Here is a 22,669-nt window from a genome sequence, read left to right as displayed (position 1 = left end):
AAATCATATGAAAAGTACTTTTTACTTTTCAGTCCTGTAAAAAATGTAGAGAGTACAGTAGTAGAAGTAGAAAGTACAGATACCTGCTCTCGAATGTAGTGGAGTAAAAGTAAAAAGTATCCACAGTAAAAATGTACTTAAGTAAACTACAGATACCTAAAAAATCTATTGTAAGTACTAACTTGCAGGCTTAAGATCAAGTTCAATCATTAATAAATGGGCGAAATATGTGGTTAAACTGGGTTAAGCTCAAACCCTGGATTTCTTGAATTTCGAAGGTCACTTTTCAGCGTGGTTCATAGACTGTTGATATAAAGTGAAGAGGAAAAAGAAGAGGACCTGGTTTGTAAAGGCCGTTCCCGCTTGGGCTCACTGATTAAAGCCTGACTATGTCCAAACCGCTCGGGGGCAGTCCACAATCACCGGAAGTGACGTACGGATGTTTTGAATTGTGCGTAAAGAGGTTGCACGATTTGCACCATAAACACATCTCTGAGCTAGCATCCCCTACAACATTTGGGGAGATCTACGTGCTTCATGTCGCCATAATTAGACCTAAAGTACGTATATTTATTAGCATCTAGCTTAATGTAAAGGTATTGCAGTTGACAATGTTTATGCACAGTAGAAGGTGTCCAATGCTAACATTATGCTAGCTATAAAACAAATGTCTGCTAACCTTATTAGCAGATCGGCTAACGTAAACAGTAATGCTATCCACCATTTTTTGTAATGTACGATAAAATGTAAGCTACTGGGAGGTTTTATTCATTCATTTGCGTTTCTGGCGCCGTGTAGCTGATGCAGTTTATCTCTGCAGTAAGGCTAAAAATAGCATAACAGTGGTCAACTAATACACTGTGAAATGAAGTGGCTTTGGTCAAAATGCTGTACCCGTGAATTTGTGCGTAAATTGACTTTTGAATTCTCTAAATCCCTCATGATCTGCATTGCTGCCTTGTTTTAAATTACGTGGACCTCTGCTTAGTCTATGAAACCCCCGTACCAAATTGAATAACTCGTAACAGGCTTTTAAACTTCAGTAATCGTTTTGCCATACCATAAACACATGCGACAACTGGTTATGAAAACATGAACCATTGGTGACTTTGTGCAACCTCTTCTTCCCTTCTGTGTTGTGTCCCTCAGTTAGGAGAAAGCAATGGACCTCCACAAAATTATCCATGATGCATTGCACGAGTTTATCCAGACTTACATTCCAGATGCAGATCTCAGGTATTATTTTTATTCTTATCTTATATCAATATATCACAATTGGAGTGAAATCTAAATTTGAGTTGGCACACTTATCAAATCTCGAAGCTTTTAATCATTTAATAGAACATCTTAATGCCCTGTCGAGCAGATTCTTGTACCAGTTTAACAGGTCATATTTCAGTCTTCTCTCAAACGTTAATACTGACATTGTTTGCTGAATCCTACATTTTACATTGCATTTCTTCAGATAAATTGCATTTTGATTTTTCAACTTATACATCGATATTTGTCCGGACTGAGGGTAAACTGGTCATTGTCATTGCAGCACACTGGATGATGTCCTGCTGTCATATATCACTGGGGTCTTGGAGGACCTGGGCTCACAGGAGAGTGTGGAGGAGAACTTTGATGTGGAGGTTTTTGCTGAAATGCTGGAGGCCTACATCCCTGGGTTTGCTGAAATTGACAGGTACAATATTACACTGTGTAGCTGTGTATCACAGGTGGGGAGGCTAGAAACGGAGGCGGCGCTACCGTTATTGAAGCGTAGGCAGCCACCCCAGGGCCCCTGAACCTGAAGGGGCCCCCAATCATTTTCCCTTTAGGGCCATTAATGGCCTCAGACCCATTTCATATTCTCTCTCATAATCTTATAATAAATGAGAATTGTTTATTTAAAAAAAAAAACTCTCCAAATAGTATCTGATTTTCAAATTCATCTACCGGTATCAAAGCGTTCCTCCTTTTCACGTTAGAATGGATTAGTTCATGAGTATGCAAGTGGGAGAGGCTCTGCTGCTGTGTTGGTTTCAAAGATGTTTACAAACTGGACAGGCATCAAACTATTGTATGCTTTTAACAGGACTTTTTCTTGCTCTTTGGAGAGACATGAGGATGTCTGTCATGTGTTAAACAAAAGCATCACTCTTGACGGTACTTTAATAGCATTCTTTTCACTTAAGACATAGCTACCCATCAAAAAGTCTGTTGACAGAATCAGTGTTTTAGACAAACATGATGAGTAAACAAGCAGTAAATGCATTGAATGCATATTAACTACTTAATAATAACAGTACAGGGAGGAAGGGAGACAACGAGCTGCCAAACCTTACTCACAGTTAAGTAGTCCCACTGAAAAGTCTAGACTGAAACATCAGTTAAGTTATTTAAGGTAATTTATTTCTGGGTTAGTCTGTGTCTGTGTGTTTTGATAATTAATTTTCCTTACCCAGGACTTTTAGCACTCATGTTGGCAGATTTGAGCTTATTCATTTGGATCTGATTCGCCCCTCTATCTCCACACGTAAGGAGTGCGGAGAGAGTGGCGTAAATGTGTTTAAAAATTAAAAATACATTTTTCACCTTTTAAATATTCAGAGCACATATTTTCAAGCCCTCATATTCAACTGTCACCTCTTTGCCTTTTTGCTTGTTCTCCTTCCTTACATCCTTCCTTCCTTGCTTCCTTGTGTCCTTGCTTCCTTTCTTCCTTCATTGGCTCCTTGCATCCTTGCTGTCTTCCTTCCTTCCTTGTGTCCTTATGTCCTTGTCCTTCTTCCTTTCTTGCTTCCTGCTTCCTTTCTTCCTTGCTTCTTTGCCTGCTTGCTTCCTTCCTTGTGTCCTTGCATCCTTCTTTCCTTACTTCCTTGCTTCCTTCCTTCATTACATCCTTGCATACTTGCTTTCTTTCTTCCTTCCTTCCATCCTTGTGTTCCTACATCCTTGTGTCCTTGCCACTTTCCTTCCTTGCCTCCTTCATTCCTTGCTTATGTACTTGCTTTCTTCCCTCCTCGCTTTCTTCCTTCCTTGTGTCCTGACGTCTTTGCGTCCTTGCATCTTTCCTTCCATGCAGCCTTCCTTCCTTGCATCTTTCCTTCCTTCCATCCTTGTGTCCTTGATTCCTTCCTTTCTTGTGTCATTCCTTCCTTTATTGCCTCTTTTTTTCCTTCCATTTGTCCTTCCTTGCATCCTTTCTTCCTTGCGTCACTGCATCCTTGTGTTCTTGCATCTTTGTCTTACAAGTGTGACTGAATCATGGTTTTAACTTTCTTCTTCGATTCCATCTCTAAAAACTTATGTAGTGTTTGTTTAATTTATTTTATATAAGATATACCTCAAATATTACATAACTAGCTCCTCCCCGTCCTCTGTTGTGTATTAGATTTTTTATGTTAAATGTGTTGTGTGAGTGACAACAAACAAGATGAAGCCAAACTAATGTGATATATTGGTTGTGATTGCAGTGTCAAAGTGTGTGAAATGATGTTCAGCCTGGCTTCGAAACTGGCCACAGCTCGCGATTCAGGTACAGATCCATGCCAAGTTTGTGCACACTGTCCAAGCATCTTTCTAATGTGATTTCCTATCAATATCCTGCTGGCAGAGGCTCTACACTGTGATATGAATGCCAGACATGGATCACCAGCCTGACATTTGTTCTGCTGTGCTGCTGCTGATTAATTAGTTTAGTATTTCATTTTCAGCTGACAATGAAAACAGTGTGCCTAAGGCGAGGACAGATGAGATTTCACTGAAACTCACCACCATGCCAAGTGCATCGCCAACAGGGAGTGAAGCGCAGTGCCTTACAAACCAGACAGAGGGCGCCACAGCCAAGGTAATCACTGGCCATGGTTTTTATCATTTCAGTGCTTTCAGTTAATCCAGGAAATAAATATTCCCCTTTTTGGTATCAGTTGGTAATTTGCAGGTTGACCAACAACTTCATACCTTTACAACTATTGATTCAAACTTGATATTAATCAGCCTCAATTCAAGTTACAATGTGAATGATTGAGTTTGGAAAAAGCTCTGATTAAAAAAATAGTATTTATAACTTTTTTTAGTGAAACAATAGACCAGAAAAACATTTTGTTTTTTATTGCACTGTAAACTTTAAAGCGTGTGTTACTGTTAGCAGGGTTGTATCTTGACAAACCTGACTCTTATTGGCCTTGTTTCCATGGATATTTTAAAAATCTTTAGTTCAGTTCAAGAACCATGAGAGATCCTTTGACAATTCATGATTTTGATCATTTAACCCTTTTAGGCATTCCCCCTATTTAAATCCAGATCTCAAATCAACAAAATATCTTTAATGGTTATTCAATAAAAAGTGGGGAATTACAGAAGGTCATTTTCACATGACAGCTGTACTTTCTCATAACTGACTATGGCATTGGGTATTTGTTAAAATTTTCAGATGCCAGTGTCTGAATGGGAGGCGCAGGAACAACACCTTCTTGAGATGTTCCCCAAGTGCACTGTGTCGGAGGCACGTAACGCTCTGTCCATCGCCAAGGGAGACATGGAGGAAGCTGTGCGCCTCATCATTGAGGGGGATGTTCAACTCAGCCCTACTCCTCTAAATGTAAGAACAATGAGACAAATCTAGAGATATGAAATGTCCATGTTGAGTTGTGTATTTGTACAGTGCAACTTTCTATGTGCTAAAGTGTTAGTATATCATATAATGCTGAGTATGGAGGCATTGAGGGGCCGTGTGATGGGACCATGGGGAGCGCTGCAGTGTGCCCCTTGGTTATGCAGACTTGTAGTCTGAGCTTTAGACCAGGCACATTCGTTTGAATAGTGCCTATGAGAGACAACTAGATTACTCAATCATAAACAAATGACTCAGAAAACCACTTGAAACATGTTTTTGATGAGGGAACAACATTAGAACATAGTGAAAAGCTAAAAAAAGTTGTCTTAGCATACTACCCCCTCTATGATCCACTTTTATTATGTTGTATTTCATTATGGCATAACAAGTATACTATTCACTTTTTTAAGGTCAACCAAGGAAAGACTGTAACATCAGTGGCTGACCAAAAGCTGAAAGAGAGCATTTTGGAAAAGTGAGTGAAGCACAAGTTGCAGATTTTTATTATTTAAATTTTGCCTTTTTTATTTTTTATTTCAATAGTCAGTATGTGCAATGAAAATGTTCTGTAATGTCTAGATACATGCTTGTGGACAGTGAGGAAGACAACAAAACGCATCGACCTGTTGCCCCCAAAGACGTGAGTTCATCCCTCTTCCAGCTCTGTTCATTCTCATTCGTTTGTAATGACCTTCCCGAAAACCATCTTGCAGGCGCCGAAGAAGCTAGTGCGTTACCATGACAACCAGGTGGTCACAACAAAAGGTGAACGTTACCAGCTGGTGAAGAAGAACGAGACAGAGGAGATGAAGAAGACATACGTTAACCTCAAACCTGCCAGAAAGTACAGGTTCCATTGATGACTGGATCATGAATCTATGAGCAGCTACTGACCATATCGTTTACATATATTATTTATTATTGAACTCACTTAAACTATTCTGTGCATGTGGCTTATTTGGAACAAAGTGGTCACAATTACATGCATTTATTTTTATTACTGGTTAAAGGTGCACTGTGTAACTTTTCTGGTGGAGTTGGGGTTATTGCTATGCCTTCAGTGTTCCAGAGTATAGCATAAAACGCATATATAGGTTTCAGATTCCTTTATAGGCAACACTTTTGAGTACTACTTTTCACTTAAGATAGGATATTTTGTTTTGAATTGTTAATTGCTATGGCAATGGTCATAATTTTTCATTCTTCTTTCATTCTGAAACCTCTGCTAAAAATGCCTTGAAAAACATGCATTCTTACTGTAAACAGGCTCGCCTCTCCACAGATCTGACTTGTTTATTGGCCTGATGGCTCCATTTGCTTGTCCTAATGGAGATGGATAAGTGTAATGTCATACGGTGGAACATTCTAGGCAAAGCAGTCACATCTCCATGGAGTAAGCCAAGTGGAGAACCCTTCAACAGATAAGTTCCACAGTGCCTCTTTAAATTGTTGCTTTAATTTGCAGTTGAAACTTTACATAACAATTTAGTGAGCATCTTGTGTTTTATGCATAATTGCCTAACCAGACGTCCGAGATATTCACATTTATTTCTCAATATTTTTTTGTAATTAATAGGAAATGGGTGGTATTTTTGCAATCCCATCAGAGACGTGTCTGTAAATATTTTGGTTGAGGTCCAAGTATCACACAAGTGTAACTGGATTATAAAATGAATCACACAAGTGCAGAAATATAACTTTAGATTACACTGCACATTTCTTTTATTTTTATATGATCATTGTGAAGCTTTTTGTTCCTAACAGATACTGTATTTGAGTAGGTCTGATGTTGCACTGACAATTTTGTATATTTGCTTCTCATTTCACCAAAAAACCTTGAACATAGAGACTGTAAATAGCTATGGTGCTTGCTAGATTTTAATCATGATTAGTGGCAGCCTCTAGCTAGAGCAGGAAAACCCACTCCCAAAGTTGTAAGAAATGTTGATCTTGTGTGATATTTATGGGGCAGAGTTTTGGGCAATTTAAATTTTTTAAATTTATTTAGATTTTTTGTGTGTGTAAACGTGCCATGCATAAAGGATTTCCTATATTCTGATTCAGTCCACTCTGTCCATAGATTGTGCCAGATGTAACTTGAATCTAACACATTTTTTTATTTTGGTTTTAGTTCTTGCGGGCCAATTTCTGACAGTGCTTTCAAACTCAAGTTAATTGTATTTTTCTAGTTTTTTTAAGTTGTTTTTTTTAACCATAACTTGTTTGATGTTTAGACAGGCAAGATAAAGCTTATGAGGAGGTATGTCACAAATGTTTAACACATCCAGAGAACAGCTATTTGGAAAATTATGGGGATTTGCTAACTGAACAATGATTGTCAGTATTTAGAAATTCAAGGACAAAGTTTTTAAGTTGGAGTTGATCTACACTCTGTTCAGTGCTCTGTAGATTAGACAAAAATTGTACTGATGTGTAATATGACAGCTATTACCTTTATTTTTTTTTTAAATGTTTTTGTATATTGTGTGTGTGCTATTAATGTGCGTACATAGTTTAGGCTTTTTTCATCTAATTCTTTAAGTATGGCTGTGTAATTTATTTGGCCGTTTCCTTTGCCAAAATATATATTTTGTATTTTCAGTAACATTTAGTCATATGCAGTTGTTATGTAATGCAATCAAGATGTTCATACTTATCAACAGCAATGTCCTAAGTGTTCAACTGTAGAAACTGGAAGTTTTAGTCAAAATAATTTGGGCTCTTAGCAGACGCACAATTTATAGTAAATAAATACAACTTTTTGTAAAGTATTTGTGGCTTTTCATTATTTCCTGTTCCACACTGTTGAACAAATGATTTAGGCACATTTATTTTCTCTTTTGTCTTTTATTAAGCAACATGCAGTAGAAATTCTCCAGGAATGAAAATCCATGACTTCAGTTCCAAATGGAATAGGGAACGCACACGTTCTTCATGTTAATGAACACTTGATGAAAACAACACAACATTAATATGTTAACAAAATCAACTGCGAACAACACTGCCATATTTGTTCTGCAAGGCACACAGTAAACATTTTCAAAAGCAGTTAAACCTCAGGTTTATAATGGAAGTAGCACTGCTTCAGTGTGGAAAAGTGAGTTTATATCCTGTCTTTTGGAGTCTTTGCAAGTATTTCATAAAGATTGGCACAAAAACAAATCGGACCAGATATTTTATGTACACAATTACCTTTTTTCTCTTGTGTATACAAATGGTTTTAGAATTATAACCTACTTACTTTAAGTACAGTATGAAATGAAAATGAAACGTGAACATTACATGTGGCGGGAATCATAAGAACAAAATGGGACAGCATCACTGTGGATGAAAACACTGGAGTGTGTCTACAGTGAAGTATTTGGCTGTGTACTTAAGCTACAGTTGTGTCATGCTGCTACTGCCAAAATGTATGGCCTTGACATCAGAGGTTGTTTCTGCTCAAAAATTATTACATGGGTGGAGTAAATCAACAGCTATCTACAATTCATTTAATGTTGAAGTCAGTCAAACATGAATCTGAAAAGGAGTGTAGTCTGAAAAACAACCGTATCTGTCCTGATTTAATTAAACTATATATTCCTCAAACTGAACATATGTGCTATTTTAAATTGCTTCCCTACATACTGGACTATATAAATGTAATGTTTTATGAACCTTTATGGCCGCTAAAGTTATTACAATCACTCCCTTAAGCCATTTAATGCGCCAACAGAAAAATGTTGCTTACATAGATAAATACATAACTTCAAAAAACACTTTGATTTGAACCAGTTATCAAGTTGTCATGAGAAAGATTCATACAATATGCAATAAAGACTACTCCATATGTACCAGTAATAAATGATATAGTGATAATTCAACACTGACAAATGCAGTGATTCAGCCTCTTAAAATTAAATAAAGATGCTTCTTAGGCATCAAAATCAGGCCGGTTCCAGTGAGTATCTTCTGTAGTGATGACACAATGGAACGTAAAGCAGGGGATTCAAAATGGCCGTTTAATGCCACGCACAGACGTGTAGCTCCATAGTCTTCATTAATACCCTACTTTTCCTACACAGCAGCACATGAATGCAGCCTCTTCACAAGTCTATAGTGGTTTCACCTCATTGGTAAGCTTTAGCTGGACTCCTGGTCATATCGCCCCTTGATCATCATTTTAAGTAAAGGTCCGACCTGCAAAAAACAAAATCAAGATTATATTTTTAGATTAAGCAAAAAATACAATACTGTGCTTTAAAGATGCACTATGTAATTTTTCTGGAGGGTCTGCCACCTGCTTGTCTCCATGGAGATTATGCTTTATAAAAGATTTGACTAAAAGTGCCAAAATAGCTGCCTAACCTTTACTGAAAAAAGTTAAAATGTTGTCTTGGGTTTATAACATAAAATGACAGCACATTTTTCACAGTGCAATTACACTGAGCCATAATGCATTTATAGTGTTTTACTAGAGCTGTGCAATTGGTAAAATGTATAATAATTACAAAATCATTGTAATCAAACGTACGATTAAATAAATGTACAATAACATTCTGAAGGTGGCACATCACCTGCATGACGCCATGGAAATAGAGAGTTAAAACCATACTTTGGAACATTCTCCATGGATATAGATATGTTTTACATTTGGGAAGATATAAGCCCACTCACATTAAGAATGCAATTTTTCATGTAGTAAATGTAACCAAATAAAAAAATTACATACTGTGGCTTTAAAAGCCTGTGTAGATTAGAAAAGTGGCAGAAAGAGCACAGTTGTTAAACAAGTGTCACAAAACATTTCAAATGAAACATAAGGTCTAGAGAATTTGACAATTTAGATTTTTTTCCCATAGTAAAGCAGCCCTGTTTTTACCCAGGCAATAACTGGCAGAGGTTTCATTAGATGGTAGCAGACAGACTGTGCTTATGAGTCAGTGTAATCCCTTATTTGTCCAGGAGAGGTCCATGATAGAAAAACTTTCGAAGTAGTCCATGTTTGTTTGTTGTTTGTTTTTGGTTTCGACTGCCATCCAGGAGTCATTTTCAAGATTGAATAGAATGTTTAGAATGTGCTAATGTAAAAAACACAAGGATACATTTCTACTATAGTATAAATGTTAGAAAGACAATTATCAACGGACATAGCTCTATATTAGATGTGCGACTGCCAGGTATTGTAGCTTAACTGTCAGTGTAAAAATTAGCACTACACTGTGACATTTCTTTGTACTATATGAAGACAGCCATAAATATTCATGCTAATTGGGTTGCTGAAACGGTCAACGTGCCCCCGGGATTACATGCAACAGCTGACCTAAATGTAGCTAGTGCGCATTTGATGTTCTAAGAAGCCTGTCTGCACAGGCCTACAGATAGATGATATAGGAAACACAGTATGTTTACTTCATGTGGGTCTCCTAGTGCTTCTCCGAGCATCTTCTCAATATTCCGCATAATGGCCACTTTTTGATGAGCCTTCAGTGGGTACTCTATCCTCTTGGGCGTAGGTGCACCCTGAGTGGAAAGCACAGAGGTATACGTTAAGTTAAGACCAAAAAACATCTTCATATCACCAGTTTATTTGGTGACAAAGCTTTAACTTAATGTTGTTTTTGAGCAATCCTGATGTTAAATTTGCAGTAACTACAAATTCTTCAGTTTAACTGTCCATTCAAAGGTCAAAGGGCAAATCAATGGTGATGGTTGTGATTGATAAACATTAACTCATCATATGGTAACACATAAATACACTTTCATTAGTCTCTGACATACACAGAGAGACAACATCAAAACTTTAAAGAGAATGCAAAAAAACTTACTTTGTACCAGAAGTTTACAGTGATTGTAATACCACCATTTAACAGGGATTCAATATGATGCCACCTGAAAAACAGAAAGAATTAAACATGTTAAGAAAAACAAGAATTTACCTTAATACCTAATTTACTATTTGAATTTTAGCAATAATAATAATAATAATAATGATGATAATAGAAGACAAATAAAAATAGACACCACCTTCATTTAGACTGACACAAAATTATTGCTACAAACTTTTTATCTACTTATTAACTTATTAACTACTTATTGAGTGATTGACTGATTATTTTAGTAGTCAACTAGTGAAGTAATTAATTAATAAGTACATTTTGATTTTCAAAACATATTTTTATCAACAAAAAAAATTAGTATGTGTTTTAGAGTCTGTACGGTCCATTAATCAGTGAATTGATGCAAAATTAAACTCTCAATTGTGATATAACTTATATTTAGTCCAACCAAACAGTAATAATTAGAAAAACACTAGAACTTGTCATACACATTTTAAATCACATATCTGTATCACATTATTGAAACAGAACTGAAAAAAAAAAAGTTTTGAAATAATTATACAGACTATACACTGACATATATAGTGCTAACTCCCAACATCATCAGGGTAAAAGGTGGGTTTTTTGTTTTACTTCAGATTTTTCCCTTCTTTAAATGGGATCATACCAGATTTTAAGGTAATGGCCTTCTCCAGTTACCATAATGCCTTAGGATTGCTATACGACAAGAAATGGCCATAAACAGATTATCATGCAACTAGATGGACTTAGTAAAGCAATACAAACACGACCAATCCAACCATGTTAGTACTTACCAGTACATGGGGATATAGAGGACATCACCAGGACCTACAACAGCTTCATAACCAACTACATTTTTAAAATTAGGAAACCTTTCATAGTCTGGGTTTTCAAAGTCCACCTGGAAGAAGAAAACATGCAAGTTATTCTGTGACATACAAGAGATTTAGTATTAAAAACGAGCAGTGACTGACCTGGCTCTGTCTGTCACAGGGGTGATGCACAGGGTAAGGATACAAACAGTCAAACTGGTCTGGAGGAAAGAGGATGCATCGCTTATGACCTTTAATCTGTGCAAAAAAGTTCTGCTGCTCATCATAATGTGCAGGCGTCACATTCCCTACAAGAAAAATAATTTCAAATCAATTACCTATGATTGGTTTAGTAAATAACATAAAATAATGATGGTTATCCTAATATCAGTAAATGCAAAAGTAACATAAGAAGTTATTGTTTTCTTTTTGGAGTTTCCATTTCTTCTACTCCAGAGCCTACAATTTAATCTTCAGACTTACAATTTCCAGTGATTCAAGGCATGTCCTGGTCCAGATTTTGTTTACATCACACAAGTTTTATTTTTGCAGTTGGACAAGTACATAAAGGGATTTATTAATTAGGATGCCCTCAGGTTAATAACCTCACCTGGTAAAAGTTCAATCTTATCTGATCTCTGAAGCTAAGCAGGTTTGGGCCTGGTTAGTACTTGGATGGGAGACTGCTGGGAATAGCACACAGTGGGGCATTAGTCGCTCTAGTGCAAACTTCTGCTGTGTCCTTAAGCAAAACACTTCACCTAAACATTGCATAGTAGTAAATGTGCGTGTGAGTGATTGATGGTGGTTGAAGGGGCTGATGGAGCAGAGTGGCAGCCTCGCTTCCATCAGTCTGCCCCAGGATAGCTTTGGTTACAATAGTAGCTTACCACAACCAAGTGAGTAGTGAATGAATAATGCACAAAATTTGAATGCGACTTTGTGTGTCTGGAAAAGCGCTATACAAGACAAATGGGTTATTATTGCCCTGGGTTTGTCCCAGTGCTGGCAGCAGCAGAAGTAGTGTAATAGCACACATACCCTCCATGCCGATGAGCAGCAGGTTGGATGTCAGCTGGCCCCAGTTTCTCTTGGCTTGCTGCTTGTTGATCCAGTTCCAGTTGAAACCCAGAAAGTCCACCACGATCTTCTTCCCGACCGTGTCATTGAGGGTCTGCTGAAGGTACACCCTGATGTCACAAGGCAAAAAGTCGGTTTAGTTAGTTGTTAGTTGGTAAGTTAAAGTTAAAGACGAGAACAATTGAGTAGTGTCCAAAACTGGTCAGATGACTTTTGACAGGTGTCAAACAATACACTGTTGTACATCAATTCAGCAGAATTTTAGACTTAAAATTCAAATTGTATCAGCAACCCATCATCAAAAGTTAGAGGGCAGAGCAATATGGCAATAAAAATCAAATCATCTCATCCCTATGACAATCTGCTATTCTGTGAATGTGCAAACTCTCAGAAGCAGCAGGTAACTTTATTATTGGCTTTAAGAGGTAAACAAATACTTAAGTGTGCATAAATCACGAAAAAATCTAAATCGCCCTCAGGTGTCATGTAATTTGTAATATTTTTTGCCATATCGTCCACACTTACCTCAACGTCAATACACAAAATTTAACATTTTAACAAATTTTACATATTAAGTCTGATTATTGGTGTGCTTACATGCACAAAAGAAATCTAACTGTTGTATTTGGAAGACAAAGCTCAATTAATTAAAAAGATTCTGTGTACACATTACTTTGCCCTTTTTCATATAATTGTCCTGATCAAAACCTGTACTGTTTACATGACCTCCTCTGATATGTCCATATATCACATAATGATTTGATTTGGTGTTCATGTAAACAGTATCAGGAGCAGAGGAGGTCACAGAGGAGGCTGCTCTCTGCCTCTGCTTGTGCTTAGTCATTTCCTTCACTCCCTTCGGCTGTTACTACTTCAGTCTGTCACGTACACCTGCACTAGCAGTCCTGAAGCGCTGCAACTTGTACCACTGATCATAAAATAAAAATCTGCATTAGTGCCATAGAGGAGTATGGACTTCCTGTTAAAAGGTGCACTATGCAACTTTTCTGATTCAGGGTCTGCTGCCTGCCCCCTGCTTGTTTCCATGGGGTTATTGCTTTGCCTGGAATATTCAACCTTCTATCTTGCATTTATTACATATGAGGCATTTCATAGCTAAAGAAATGGCTTAGAAAATGGTAAGGTAATAGATAAGTTTAAACCCACAGTGTGGAACTATGGCCAAAGCAATAAAATCTCTATGGAGACAAGTTCCAGACTATAAGTCGCACCCTTTTTCATAGTTTGTCCGGGGGTGCGACTTATACACAGATGCAACTTATATGTAAAATTATTAAAATATATTATTTCACATTTTCATTATTGTTACACTGACATCTGCGCGAGGGCACTCTAGGCTTGTGTACCAGTATCTACTGCTCCTGTAACACTGAAAATTTTAATTTAAACATTACGGTAATTTAAAGGACATCTGAGAAAGCCCCCTAAAAGAAAATAGTATTCTGCTGAGTCTGATGACAGCCACATGGAAGAGGAAGCAGCGCTTCATCTACCACTGGAGTTGGCAGAGTTGTTCAGAAGCAACACCGAGGATGAAGAATTCAATGGGTTTAGTGATTTGGAGTGAGATTCAGAGAAAACTTGTTAGCTTGTTTTTTATGCTTTATTTATCTGATTAACTGTTAATATCTTACGTTCACAAACCAGACACATGTTCAGTTCTGTCTATGCTTCATGTAGCTGAATCATGTAGCGTGCTATACTGCTACTCAGCCTGTTGTTCTTTATTTTATTGTTACTATTATGACTTGCCTTTAACACTAAAATGTTTGTTGTTGGTCTCGGATTTTATAAAAATAAATTTCTGCAAAAAAATTTGACTTAGTGTGACTTATATATCTTTTTTTCATTTATTATGCATTTTTTCACCGGTGTGATTTATACTCCGGAGCAACATATAGTCCAGAAAATACGGTAGGTGTCACACCATTCAACAGAAATGTTACATTCCTTTCAACCATGTTCTGTGCTGAATCTAAATACAGTGTAAATGATAAAAAAGTTATATGCGCTGTAGGTTTTTTGAGGATCTATCACCTGCTTCTGATGAAAATACTATTGCTTTGCCTTGAATGTTCCACAGTATGGTATTAAACATGTCTATCCCCATGGAGACAAACATATATCTTTCATTTATTAAATTACAGGCATTTTGAAGGGGAAAATTTCTTAGTTCTTGATATCACTTTCTACTCTTGTTTGGAAGATTACAATGCAAGTTCCTTTTGTTTTAAAGGAATTCATTATTATAGCTCCCAGCTCTATGTGGAGTGATGGCATGTTGTGGTAAAGTCTTGTCCAAATGCAAAACACTCATTGTGGTTAACTAAGACGTAAGTACTTATTACCATTACCGAGATGGTAACATTTGTCTATCATTGTTTAATGTCATTCATTCATTACATTCATATCATTTTCCTTTATAATGTAATAAATCCTACTTCCTTGTACTCTGGGGACTGTCCCTTGAGCAGGAAGTAAAACAAAAAGTACCGATGAGTGTGCAAATGCATTACAGTGTGCGTTACATAATGTTGTGTCTTACCTCTCGCCTTCCTCCTGTTTCTCAATTTCGTGCAATTTCTCCACAAACTCATTAAATTTCATCTCCATTCGTCTGGACTTGGGGACAAAGTTTTGGACATTGCACATTTTCTTTTCATCGTAGTAAAGGAATTTGTGGTTCTCTGAGGCGTAAACTGAGAAATCCCCATTCCCGATGTTCTCCTGGAGGTACCCGATGTCCCACTTCAGAGCAGGATACACCAGGTTTGTGTCTGTCAACACCACTGGCTCCTGGAAAAACACAACTATTATTTAGCAGCGCATGTTATAATGTGCGTTTTTCCCTCTAAAAATAGTAATAAATGCAACTAGATACGTAATTTGTATGTGCGAATCTGGTATCACACAGATGAAGTGATACTTGAGGATACGCTGCGCACGAGGGCTACGTGACAGGCTGAAGGTACACCCGCGCGCGCTCCCGTCAGCTAGAGGCTGTAGCACGCGCGGCGCACGAGAGGCTTTTCCTTCAACAACAAACGACAGCACAGACACATCTGTGTGTTTATGTGCGCGTTATCCTCTGATACTGCCTCACAGCGCAGTGTTTAAGTGCACTCGTCTTTTATGAAACTGTTTTTGTTTTGTTTTTTTTGCATACTTTTGACACTCGCGACGCGGACACAGCGTTTGCACTTTGGCATAAAACCAAGCACGTGTCTTTGTCCAAATCAGTAGTTTGGACAAGTTTGCAGGACATGCGGGTTTGCACCATTGGTAGCCACATTAACATTAACTCGGGAATAGCATCATTCTGTGTGACTGAGTGCAGGCTGGCGCTTATTGTTTAACACAAACCGAAGCTACATTTGAACATTTGACCTAAACCTGTGACATTTTCTGTGTAAATGCTCGGTAAAGATGCGTAAGTGAAAGTCTCCGCGGGTTTTGTGTACAGCGGGGATGACCAGAGGCGCAAGAGGTTTTTTCTCCCTGTAAGCCCTTGCTATCCATCCATGGACCAGGTCCAGAACATTCTGGTATTCTCACAGACAATGGACAGTCTTTAAGCTCCACTCCTATAGACTAGTTGTAGCCTGTATTTACCAAAGGCCTAATCTTTGCTCTTGTTTTTGTCCATAGCCTCAGTTCACAGTATTTCAGACATTTTGGCTGTTGTTTTATCAGAGATAGATAAATGATTGTATGTTTATGGTGTGGGCGCATGTGCTGTGTCATCCGGAATGTACCACAAACAAACACAGACGTGACTGAACAGACACGAGCTGCTCCTGTGGATCTGGGACAAGGCCACAGCAGAGCTCTGACAGGTGCTGCGGCACAGGTGAAGGGATCAGTGGTAAAGCAGAGGCTGAGGCCACACGGGTGTGACACAGGCGCACCGCTCACTGCACACACACACACTGCACACAAACACACTGCACACACACACACTGCACACACACACACTGCAGCTGTCTGCTCTGTCTGCTGTATGTAGGCGAAAGGTTTGTGTGAATGACAAAACTACTGTAAGGAAGTAATACAAGCTTCCTGTGAAGTAAATATAACAATTTTAATTTCACTTTCACAGGTTCTTTTTGTTTGTCTTCAGAGCACATTAGTCTACAGAAACAATGCTCTACACGGACAATACACATTATGTTTGGTCCCGTTACGCGCTTGTACCGAAAGTACCTAACATAATAGTTAACTTATCCTGAAATAGACATGATCTGCTGTCCATGATCAAGGCGTTACCTCGTTGTTGATGAGCGCCTCGGCCCGGGGGTCCGCGTGAGACAGCCGGGGGATGGCTTTAGTGGGGAAGGTGTACTGGCGCAGCTGAGACTCGTCCCAGTCCCGGCCCAGGACTCCGGAGAAGGCGGCAGAAGCCTCGCTCGCAGACGGGTCAGCCTCCACCACGGTGGCCGCTGCCATGGCTGTCACTGCCCCGGGAATGCTTTCACAATGAGAGCACAGTGACCGGCTCGTGCCTGGAGACGGCCCCGGTGAGTTACACCCTCGCGCTCATGCACACACGGTCTGATCCACAGATAATGTCAGATGAGGTGCAGGAGCAGCGCAGGCGGGAGCGCCGCTGCTCAGAGCAGGTTTGGAACTGAAGTAAAAGTGTAAACACCGCGGTGACAGAAACTAACGATACCAGAGAGACACTTCCACGGGAACGCGCCAGAGCAGCGGAGGACAGCGCCCCCCCGCGGCCTGGAGGCTGAGTGTTTGTTGTAGTTCTTTATATCTGCCAGTCGAGGGAGACATTGTATGTGCAATTGAACTTTCAAAGCTGACGACTTTCGACTTTTTTCTGTTTTTTCTGTTTCAGTTAACATGCTGCATATTTTTATATTGCAAAATATTTTATGGCCAGTCTATACATTTGACTTCAATAGTTGAGAACAGGTAGCGAGAATTAGTATGGAATAGACCCACATACATTCTGTATACGAATCGTAGCAGTTTTATTCTTGGCCTGTCCTCCTGATTGTCTTCATGGAAATACTGCGCCACTTTCTATGGAGAAAGTATGGATTTAGCATTATCTCCATGGAATCATGTAGTTAATGTGCCACCTCCACAAATTTAAGCAAAGGAAAGTATTATCATATTGGGTTAGAAATCACTGTTTTTTGTTGTTTTTTTTGGGGGTTGGGTTGTTTGTTTTTTGTTTTGTTTTTTTGTATTATTATTGTTGTGGTATCAAATTTGTCATTGAATATCAAGCCATTCTCTTTGTGTCAAATTAAGTTTTAAATCTTAGTATTGTGACAACATTAATTGAGAATTCTATCACAGTCGTGCACTCATAGTAGTAACAATCAGCACTGCTCAACAGGCAGCATTGACTCATCAGTTCTCCATGTATTCACTTTGCCCCTGTCACCTCTGATCCTGCTGGCTCAGTATTTGTTTCCTCATATGCTGATCTTAGCTGCTGTTCTTATCCCTGTCAGCATGCCCCTCTCTCCCCTCTCTCTCTTCTCTCTCTTCTTCCCAGGGGGTTGTGGGGCGACTCCCTGGAGTGTTCCCATGCTCTGTGTTTTCCAGTGGCAGATCTAGAGATGAGCCTGATCCTCTGATGTTCACCCATACCCCGCATACACCCCTCCCCATCCGTTCACCGGGCAGCCTGGAGAATGACCACCCGGGAGGGGCAAGACAGCAACATCTCAATCCAGCAACAAGAAGGTCAGATATAGGTAGATATAAAACACACAATCATTTTAAATTTGAGTCTATCTAAGATCAACTCACTCATTCTGATGAAGGATCTGCCTCTTGCTTTTCTCTGTGCAGCTGTTATTGCTTTCTCTAGAATGTTCGACACCGTAGCATTAAATGTATTAACTTAAATGTATTAACTCCCCTTTGAGACAAGCAGCTGACACCCCCAGATCAAGTTACAGGTCAGATCTGTGGAGAGGCTGGATATTTTTGCAAGTTATAGCAATTAGGATTATTAGAAATAGAAACACTCACAGTTCAATAAATGCAATATAGATCATTTTTATGCCACACTGTGGAAGATTCAAGGCAAAGCATCTCCGTGGAGATGAGCAGTTGGCAAACCCTCCACCAGAGAAGCTACATATTGTACCTTTAAAATGAGAGGCATATAATCTACTTGCACTTTGACAGTATAGAGATCTGGATGAATATAAACATAATATACAGTATAATGTATAATGTGATGCCACCAGGCCAAGTTACAGGTCAGATCTGTGGAGAGGCTAGCCAGTTCACTATAAGAATACATGAAGAGTTTACTAGCAAAAACAGATATTTTTGTTTTGAAAAATTGCCAAAAAGTTTTGTTTTTTTTTCTTTATGTTACCATTTTCTAAGATATTATCAATTACAATATTATAGTCATAGTCATGATCATGTGTAGTGGATTTTATCAAAAAGGGGTGGAATCATATTTTGATAACAGTAAAATACATTTGGTTTTTGAAAATATTACTATACTAAGGGTAAACTACAATCCTCCGATGATTTTTATCTGATTTTATCTGTTTTTGCAAATGAACCCTTCAAATGTATTTCAAGGGTTGTTTTTTTTTCCACCAGAAACAAAAACATAGTGGATCTTTAAACCTCTGAAACTACGGGTGGGAGATAGTGACAAAAATCTCATTAACATCTTCTCCCACACTAAACATGAATGGACCGTAACATTAACCACCAAAGAGCAGAAATGACACTTTATACCTTGTCTGGAAGATTATAAATTTGCCGTCTGTTTCATTTTTTAGATAATTTTTAATCATTATAATTACAGAAAATGTTGCATATCTCCAAAACTACAAATGTGATCTTCCTCTATCTGAAACTACACCCTGGTAATTGGTGGCATATGTTGAACAGAAAAGTGTGTGCTCGTGCAGTGGTGAGTGTTGAGCGCCTCACATCAGGCTGACCCTGGGCCCTGTAGGTGCACATCCCTAAGCTATAAATCCTATTAGTCAGGGATTCTCTCTCTCAGGCATTTCCCATTCCCCATTCATTCAGGTGTTACGTATGAGAAACCAGACTTCCTTTTCCCACAATGCATTACTGTGGGTGCCCTCCTCCAAGCATCACTGTTTGATAAATAAATATACTGTATAGGCAAATTTTAAAATGTAGCTATCCAATGTGTTTATATGTGCGCTTAGTTTCAGTTTGGTGATTGTGTCAACATAGTTTTACTTTAAAGTCAATTATAATATGACTTTAGGAAACATGTTCTGAAATGCATGTGGATCTTGTATAATTAAAGGCATGCTATGTAACATTTCTGCTTGTCGCCATGGAGATCTTATCGTTTTTGCCTGTAATGTGCCAACGTATGAGAGTGAACTTGTTTATTTACAATGAGACAAGCAGTTCGGATCTGTGGAGAGGCAATACCACTCACAGTGAGAATGCATCTTTTTCAACGTATTTATTTTAACAAGAAAATGTCTGGAGCTGAACAAATGCCTTATAGATCATGTTTAATACTGTATTGTGGAACATTCAAGGTGATCTCGTTATCTCCAGAGACATCTCCATGGAGACAAACAGGTGACCTACTCTCCACCTGAAAAGTTACATAATGCACCTATAAAATAAAATCCAGTGATTATAAAATATATTTAGACTATGTAGAGGATGTGGGGTAAAGGCCAAGTGCTTTGTTGCAGATGACGTCACAACATTTTATAGTCCAATAATATTTAATACAGACAGGAGGCAGTTAAAATTGATACTGTTTAAAGGGACACTGTAAAGCATATATTCTTACACCTTTCAATAGAGTTTACCTGTAACTTGGGCTGTGGATAGAAATGTTTAATACAATACTCTGCCATACTCATTCTAGGCAAACATAGAATGAATATGAAAAGTTACATAGTGCAACTTTATGTCGAGATTTTTGTTGTAATAGTAAGCAAGTTCTTGGAACAAGTCAACATTTTGTGCCTTTACCCTTTGAATAATTTATGATTAAGGGGAAAGTACGGTTTCACGCTAGGGGAGACAGCATGTATTATTATTATTATTATTATTAGTTATTATTCAGTTCATCATCTGTACATGCATTTTCTGTTATAATTCAGAACACATAACTCTCATAACTGTGTATAAGACCTGCCATGTTAAAAAGTGTCTGTATGCTCCTCTCTCTGGTCTGTCTCGCTCATGCTTCACTGCTGATCCAGACGACAGCCCCGAGCTCCGCACCCTGACATCGGAAGTTCACAGCCCTTTGTCGGAGGCCCTGTCACTCTCGGGGTGAGTGCCAATGGGCTGCGTGTATGTGGTGTCATAACAGGTCACAATCCCATGAGAGTCGTCTGTTTAAGTGTCAAATGGTGTCGCCCAGTTCATGGTAAATATGTCTGTATTTACTAGGCCGGTCCATGGGAAAAGCATATTTGAATGCATCACAGTACATACTATACTTCAAAAATATTGTCTTTATTTGCTTTGTATCACCATAAAACATGTCACGTTTTGAGCGCAGCAGTGGCTTATAACTTTAACATACAACGTGGCAGAATGTTGTACATGTTCCTACTTCCTACTTGAACACCAAAAATGCCTTGGATATCGATTGTATATTTTTTTTTACTATTTCACTTTTCTGGGGTCCCTGTGGGAAATTACATCAAATTCCATCAAAACTATGACTGCCCTTGCAATGCTACTCTAGTTACCAGTGAACTTGGGACTGGATTCTACTCATTTTCACTTGAGAAGGTCCCACAATGTGCATAAACACTGTTCTGTTCACTTATATATGCTAATTATGAAGTTGATCTAAAAGAGCTCTTCAGGAGCTGAAAAGGCATTTAAGGCTTACTCGAGTAACCCTGTATTATTACAGGTAGAATTTACCTTTTGTTTAGTAGAGATTGGCAGTTCCAGGGCTGAAATAATCCAAATTATTCTATTAAAGGTGTATAAAGTTTAAAAACACAGTGGAGCACTTGCTGTACTATCATATCACAAGGTGAAACAGAGTGTTTTCTGTTTGAAAAGAACTCAGCCTAAATATGCAGAGTTTGTGTTCAATATGAAACGAAACACAACTCTGAGTATCTTTTTGATGAGGAAACAACATTATAACATAGATCAGAATATTGCGTAATATGGGCCCTTTAATCACATGTCACTCTTACAGTTACTCTTACTTTAGCTTTTTCTCTAAATACCTTTTCAGTTTTACTTTTTGGACCATTACTTTTGTACTTGATTAAGAGTATAATTATTATACTATATTAGAATATTTGTGGAATACCCTTGAAGAAATTTAATACAAAAATATCATACAATATCTACAACAATTAAACTAAATTAAGAATGTAAAATACTTAATACTATATAAATTGTTCTTCTCATAAATTTCTCGTTCTCTGTTGCCAGGCGCTTATTGCCGAGCATCCGTCCTCCCAGCCCTGTCATCCATCCAGCCGGCCTGCGGGGGGTCACCAGCGCGGGAGGCGGAGTCTCGATTATGCCCATTATTTGGTAAATAAGATGTCAACAAGGTGTTTCCCTGACACTTTATTGAGCCAAAGGAGGAGAGTGCAGGAATGAACTACCCCGCGGTGAATGGGCCCACTAATCTCCTCTTGTATACCCCATCGTCTTAAGGGTTTGTGAGGTTGGGTGAGGGGAGGAAAAGGGGTGTGGGGGGCATGCCAGGCGAATGCTACCCCTGCCTGGTACTACTTTTCTTGGGGTAGTGACAGTGTGTGCGCTCGCTAGGCTATCCTGGCAAAGTGTTTATAAAAGCCACTTGTTTGGGCACAATACTTGAACTAACTTTCTTTGAGCTAGCAGTGTGAATGCTCCCTAAGCCTTTTCCCAAAGCTCTTTAGAAGAAGGCCGGCCCATTGAGGAGCCCGAGGAGCGCAGGATTACCTTGCCCGACGGTGGTGCATTTCCGACCGAGCTGATTAGGCTGCGTTCATTGTTAAATCGACCAAAGGAGAGGCTCTAGACGAGAGAAAAGACCCTGAAATAGGTGGGCCTAGAGCAATAAGACAGCCACGGGAAGCCCAGCGCGGACAAGCCAAAGTTTTCCCAACAGTTCTTAAGCGGAGGTGCGCCGTGAAAAAGGAGATTAGCATACAAAATGAGAGAATGAGATATGTGCATGTGTGAGTGTATGTGTGTGTGTTTTGTCATGGGTAACTTGCAGCATGGCCCGTCCACCCCCAAGGTCTTGTCCGTCTGCACAAAGTTAATTAAACCAGTATTAAACAGTGGAGAAAGTTCCAGGGGCTCTTTGGAGGATTACACCCAGGATTTGTAGA

The 22,669-nt window shown here is 38.7% G+C and overlaps 2 protein-coding genes across 3 annotated transcripts; one reads left to right on the top strand and one right to left on the bottom strand.

The window, feature by feature from the left end:
- The first annotated feature begins 430 nt into the window (after positions 1-430).
- Positions 431-7,373, top strand: cuedc2 (CUE domain containing 2). Of its 2 annotated transcripts, none has more exons than XM_055227361.1 (9): positions 431-560; positions 1,150-1,236; positions 1,544-1,687; positions 3,462-3,523; positions 3,702-3,835; positions 4,421-4,588; positions 5,014-5,078; positions 5,183-5,243; positions 5,317-7,373. In XM_055227361.1, exons 2-9 carry the CDS (start codon positions 1,163-1,165, stop codon positions 5,461-5,463), a joined length of 855 nt encoding a protein of 284 aa, XP_055083336.1. In that variant the 5' UTR covers positions 431-560; positions 1,150-1,162; the 3' UTR covers positions 5,464-7,373. The 2 variants fall into 2 exon arrangements, with proteins under 2 accessions (XP_055083336.1, XP_033835539.1); XM_033979648.2 differs by having other exon boundaries at positions 448-560; positions 1,154-1,236; positions 5,317-5,651.
- A 57-nt stretch (positions 7,374-7,430) lies between these two features.
- hif1an (hypoxia inducible factor 1 subunit alpha inhibitor) lies at positions 7,431-17,012 on the bottom strand. Its single transcript, XM_033980021.2, has 8 exons — positions 16,623-17,012; positions 14,902-15,152; positions 12,297-12,445; positions 11,418-11,563; positions 11,238-11,344; positions 10,411-10,474; positions 9,995-10,105; positions 7,431-8,782 (listed from the first exon to the last, which is right to left on the bottom strand). Exons 1-8 carry the CDS (start codon positions 16,800-16,802, stop codon positions 8,726-8,728), a joined length of 1,065 nt encoding a protein of 354 aa, XP_033835912.1. The 5' UTR covers positions 16,803-17,012; the 3' UTR covers positions 7,431-8,725.
- Between the last annotated feature and the right edge of the window lie 5,657 nt (positions 17,013-22,669).

The sequence above is a fragment of the Periophthalmus magnuspinnatus genome, chromosome 15 (assembly GCF_009829125.3).
Source record: "Periophthalmus magnuspinnatus isolate fPerMag1 chromosome 15, fPerMag1.2.pri, whole genome shotgun sequence".
NCBI lineage: Eukaryota > Metazoa > Chordata > Actinopteri > Gobiiformes > Gobiidae > Periophthalmus > Periophthalmus magnuspinnatus.
Note: the sequence above shows the minus strand (reverse complement) of the source record. Positions and strands in the feature narration are given on the sequence as shown.